At 35.1% G+C, this 6073-nt stretch overlaps 1 protein-coding gene across 1 annotated transcript; it reads right to left on the bottom strand.

The window, feature by feature from the left end:
* Positions 1-250: 250 nt before the first annotated feature.
* On the bottom strand, positions 251-1180 carry LOC145139475 (uncharacterized). Its single transcript, XM_079073287.1, has one exon. It carries the CDS (start codon positions 1178-1180, stop codon positions 251-253), a length of 930 nt encoding a protein of 309 aa, XP_078929413.1.
* Between the last annotated feature and the right edge of the window lie 4893 nt (positions 1181-6073).

Here is a 6073-nt window from a genome sequence, read left to right as displayed (position 1 = left end):
AGAAAGGAGATTGCAAATAGTCAACCTGCAATTGGGATAAGGTACTAAAAAAAGCACCATCTGTAACCGGTCTCCACGAAGAGTACTGCTGAAACAGAGATTGGAAATAATCGTGAAACCCCTTTTTAACCTTGACCGAATTATCCACCCACACACCATCAATCATCAAACCACGAATAGCTGTTTGTCTCCTTTTTCGATTAAGCATACCGTGGAAAAATTTAGAATTCTCATCCCCTTCAATGCCCCACTAGATTTTAGCTTTTTGAGCAAGATCAGCTTGAACTAAGTGATCTAGATCCGACAGCTCTTTCATTAAAGAAACTCTTTGCTCTCTTAAATTGGCAGAGCCTTCATCGTCCATGAGCCTAATATCAATAGACTCTAATAAATCTTGCATGTTTTTCCTTTTACTAACCACCATATCCCGGTGCTTGGAATTCCACACCCTGAGGTTAGATTTAAGAAGTTGGAGCTTTTTCTTAAAAATAACCCAAGGGTTAGTCGACTCCATCCCCACCAACGGGGTTGCCCACGTCTCCCGAACAATGTTATTGAACCCCTCCATATCAAACCAAGAGTGAAATAAACGAAAAGGAGTTGGGCCATAATCTACCCGATGCTCCAAGAGAAGAATAGGGCGGTGATCAGGAATATTCTTTTCCAAGACAATAGCAGAAAGATGAGGAAACATTTCCATAAAACCCTCCGTAGCCAAAAATCTATCAAGCTTGCTAAATTTGGAACCCCATTTATCGCTCCAAGTAAATCGAGGGCCACCCAAAGGAATATCCACAAGGTCAAGAGAATAAATAAAATCATTAAAGACTCTCGCAGAAGACGAGTTGAAATTCGATCCTACTCTCTCAGAGTCATCTCTAACTTCATTGAAATCCCCCATAACAATACATTCCCCCGAAGATTTGGAGATAAAATTATAAATATCGTTCCAAAGAAGTCTTTTGTTACTTATCCCTTGAGGAGCATAGACAACAATAAAATTAACATGAAGACCCGAACGAACCCAAATTGCTTCGATAACAACAAAATCATCATGAATGCATACTCGATTATGAGAGATCAAGTTCACATCACAAATAGCTAGAATACCCCCAGAAGCACCACGAGAGGGAGAAAAAGCATGCATAAAGGAAGAATTACCCCAAAAAGATCTAGCCATGACTAAATCAATACTATCTGACTTAGTTTCTTGAATAGCTAAAAAACTGATTTTGTGACAATTGCAAAGTTTTTTTATCCAGCTCCTCTTATCACAGGATCCCGCCCCTTGGATATTTATTGATAAGCAATTCATTTTGGAACATGCTTCTCAACGTGACCTATTAAAATCTCTGTGACATGATCCATACAACCGGCCATATTATATCCCATCGATTCTCCCATAGCAATAGTTTTTTGTAATTCATTTAGGAATGAATTATTTTTTTCGATGCCAACTGAAGTACTTTGGTTATTCCCTGAAAATGAATCCCGCTGATTCGAGAAACCCGGGGGATGTGATAGATCATCTTCAGAAGAGTTAAAACCGGAGACCCGTCCATAACCGCCGGAAAAACCCACCGGTTTACTTTGGAATCGGTTCTTAGAGGAGCAATTTTCGTTGAAATCATCATTTTTCCCTCCTGTAATCTGATTGACTTTAGGGTTTTTCCAAGGATTAGATGAGAAGAATGGAGTTGAGGCTGATGAGGTTGCATCCGGTGGTTCAGCAGGGGCGTCTGTCGCGATTTTGACAGCATCAGAAGCTGCTGTCGCTGAATTGACAGCTTCAGGAACATCCTGAGTTGTTGTCGGCTTGGTTGCATTCTGTGGGCAGGTTTGAGCAGGATCAGAATTTACATCAGCGACAGGAGGAGTTCCCTGTGAAGTTGAATTTTCATTTTTTGATACAAAATACCGATTTTGCCCCTGGTGTATTTTGGCAGATTTTTTTTGTTCCTCTTCCGTATCCATTTTTTTCATGACATCATAGATACCAAAAGGGTCGAGAGAAATATCTTCCTTATCAGATGGAGAGCCATTTCTACTATCTTGATCGTGTTCGAATCTGTGAATGGCATCAACACTATCATTATCATTGTTATTAAACTCACACACAAATGATGGATTCCAACCGGGAGCTTCTTTGATACGAATGGGGAATATTTCGCCGTCAATACTAACTTTAATCACTTCAGAAATTATACCAAGGAACGGGGTGATAATACAAACACGTGACTTGTAGACATCTTCTCCAATGTTGTCGTCGAGATGTGCAATTGAACCCCATTTGGACAAAATATGTCTAAACGAATTCTTGCTCCAAGCACGAATGGGGAGGCCTTCAACATCAACCCACACGATACGATCAGAAGGCACAAAATTATTGTCCCATTTTCTTTTTTCTGTGATCCAGTGATTAACCGCATCACTGATCAAAAAGTTTTTACAGGCTTCCTTGGATTTAAATTCAAACAACACCCACAGACCACCCACATATCGAATGATAAAGTTGTCAAAACCTTCGTCATGACATAACATTCCCAGATTGGGGAGAGTATTGAAATCACGGGCTTTGGCTAAGCATGCAGTTTTTTTATTATCAATGACAAAGTTCCCAGATTCCAGGATAATGGCAGTTTCTTCTTTAACTGGTGAAGTTTTCTCTGAATTACCACCTCTAACCGCGTTAGCATATGAAACAGGTAGGGTCTCACGTTTCTTCATCACAGTAGGTGGTTCCCTATGAGGCTTGATTTCTTTCTTATGATTACGGGGAACAGAGGCAAACAGTTTGTAATATCCGAACCACATATCACAAAGCTTCTTAATCATAAGAACAACGTTAATATTACCTGAAAATCGGACGAAACCAAATCGTTTTCCCATACGAGACAACTTTTTAGAGATAAATACGTCGCAAACTTTTCCTAGTCGGGAACAAGCACGCCAAATATCGGATTGAGTAATGTAATCTGGGAAGTTTGTGATATAGAACGGATGATCAGACCTGGATGGTGCATGGGGTCGAACAGCAGGGGCCTTTCGGTCATGAAACTTATTCGTGTTACAGTCCTCACCAAAAGAGCGGGACTGAGTAGAAGCCATTGGATCAGTCAGAGATAGAGGAATCTGCACCAGAGCACAATCAGCCCAACGAAGGAGAAACAGAGAAGAGATCACCGCAGCAGATAAACATGAGCAGAGTACGGAATAAGGCAGAAGGAAGCCCAGACCCTGCCGGCGTTTGCACCCGTCGGAGAAGAAGGGCTGGGCCGAAGGGCAACGCCGCCGATTAGAAAAAGAGCTCCAAAATCGCCGGATCTATGACGTTATCTTAAATTTTAGTATTAATTTAAATTAAAATGGAAACACACAAAAAAATACAATGGATTCTACATATAAATAAAAAACATTTATATTATTTTTATATTCAGAAAAACTCTTATATTATTATTAACGTTTCAAATAAAAGTAAAATACTTATGAGAAATGACAGACTAAAAATATAATATGACATACATATTAAATTTTCTTGATCATATGTGAAAACATGTCGAACCGACATTTATTTCGATTAATTTTGCTTGATTGTGTTTTATGTATGGAACTATACATTTGATTTTCTCCCTTTCTTTAACTAATCATTTTTATAACAATTAACATCAGTGTCATATTAGAAAAAAAATGCAACATCAGATTTTTAGCCGGTGTTTTCTCTTAAAAACTCATACTTTGGTTTTATTTGAATGGTAAACATTAACATAAGAGTTTTTTTAAACATAAAGATATATAAAGGTTTTTTACATATATATGTACAATAGGTTGTGCTTTTATATATATATATATATATCTCATTAAAAATGCATAACATGAAACTAAAAACTTAAAAAAAAACATACAATGAAAAAAAACCCTAAAAACTTGAAAAAAAAACACACAACATGCGTTTAAAAACGAAAAAAAAATGTTATATCTTTTCCTAATTTTGACTTTTACCGCCAAAGCCAATTCATATTCCTCCCAGCATAGTGAGTTGTGTCTTGCATTAATAGTTTCAAGTCATTAGTTTTTTTATTTCCTAAGTTATTTTTTTCTGTAAATAAATCTAAAAATTTATTTAATCTTGCATTTAGACCCATGATCTCCGCACCCATTAGTTTTAAATCATTCGAATCTTTGGATTTATCTTTATCTTTGTGTTTCTCTTCGTCTCTTCCCATTGGACATGAAGGTGGTGTAATTTGAACGGTACTATCACCGTGTAGGTTGATTCCAAAACAAGAATCTGACGTAGTGTAGTTATGTAGTTAGGTTCATATGTTTTTTTTACCATTTTGATCCATTGTCGACATGTTGTTCAGATGTGTTTACTACTTTCCATTTTTTCGTTATCTTTCACAAAAATTCAATACTCAACAAATGTGAAAGGATTATTGTTTTCTTTTTGGTACACTTTTAACCCAAAGTCAAAGTTATATCTAATTTGTCGTTAGGATTTTGTTTTCTAACCATTGTAGTGTGTTTGATGAGGTTCCAAGCTCAAAACCTCAATCTCATGTGTGAATTTGAGTTTGGCTCAAATCTAGCCCTAAACCCTAGAACTCAAATTGCAATCATGAGGTTGATACGATATGAATACGATGGATTCTATGATCATATATGGATTTTTTTTTTTATTTTCCAATAAATCCATTTGGATGCATAACTTATTGAATGAGAGAATCTAAAGCATGACAATTAGAATTAGGGATTCCATTGTTGGATTATGACCTTCTAAGGGTTTAAAGATCTATTATGAGTAAATGATGTTCAAGGATCATGATTGACACTTTGGTTATGATTTGGATCCAAAACAAGAATAATTACTTGAACTAAAAGTGATTCCAATGATTATTTAGCCATAAGGGCTATTTTGGGAAACTATGGAATTAAATTGGTAATTCCATGGTTGTTTTAAGAGCATATAGTCCTTTAGAATGTATTTAAGCATCATATTATGCCCATGGTGACATTCATATGAATATCAAATGGTGTTGGATGAATCACTTTGGTTATTGATGAGCATGTGCTTCATGGTAGTTAGTAATAGAAGATGAAATAGAGCATATACCCTTGGCCTTTCATAAGAGGTAATGCTTTTCCTACAAAAATAAACTTATTCTTGTATAGTTGTATGTATTTCTTTTGTACCTTTACTTCGTCTTTAGTTTTCTAGAATAAAGAAACTCATTTTAGTTTTTAGAGTGAAGAACTTTATTTATGGCCTATGTTGATGGCTTTGAAAATCAAAATCTTTCATGACTTTCATTTGCTAATTTATAAGGTGAACGGTAAAACGAATTTCAATATGTCGGTGCCAAGAACTAAAGAAAATGACTTGTGGAAGTTCCTGGGTTTATCTTCAATGTTGTTGAAATTGACAAATGATGTAATTGCCCTTGTTTTTGTAGAATTGTTACTTGTTTTTTTAAAGTCTTATGTTTGAAGAACATGTAAAAGGAATAAGGCTATGTTTCATTTTCTTTTCGTTGTCTAGAAAAAATATTGTCAGTATAAATGATATATTTTATGTTATTTGTTTATGCCCTGTTTATGTGTCGCTATATATTATGTTAACTTACTTGATTTTGTTTTCTAGAACTATCTTGATTTTATGTTTATTGAAAGAGACAAAGAAGACAATGACAAGATGATCATTTTGTTTGGATTTAATAGTTGTTACGTCTAATGACCATGGGTCGAAAAAAAAATCATTTATTTGAATTTTTGTATAGTAATTTTCATGTTATTAATTTAATTTTCTTTCGTTATTATGTTTGATTTTTAGTTTTTTGAAAGAAATGTATAAGATAATGGCAAAATGGTTAATTTGCCCTCAATTAATGACCCAGTTGTTAAGTCTAATAATATATAGCCGAAACCCCCTAAATTTATGATTAAGTCAGTGTTCTTTGAAATATCTGGCTAATTATGACAATATATTTTGTAATATCTAATTGAACATTCGATTTGCTTTAGGTTGTAGTTGTATAAAACAACTTATTATTAAGAGGTTATTTTTCATTGCACA

This window comes from Lactuca virosa, chromosome 9, assembly GCF_052849685.1.
Source record: "Lactuca virosa cultivar CGN04683 chromosome 9, Lactuca_virosa_CGN04683_v6, whole genome shotgun sequence".
NCBI classification, from domain to species: Eukaryota; Viridiplantae; Streptophyta; class Magnoliopsida; order Asterales; family Asteraceae; genus Lactuca; species Lactuca virosa.
Note: the sequence above shows the minus strand (reverse complement) of the source record. Positions and strands in the feature narration are given on the sequence as shown.

What these genes read in the sequence shown, in the direction of transcription:
- LOC145139475 (XM_079073287.1), bottom strand. Translation starts at nt 1,180, where the DNA reads ATGGCTAGATCTTTTTGGGGTAATTCTTCCTTTATGCATGCTTTTTCT.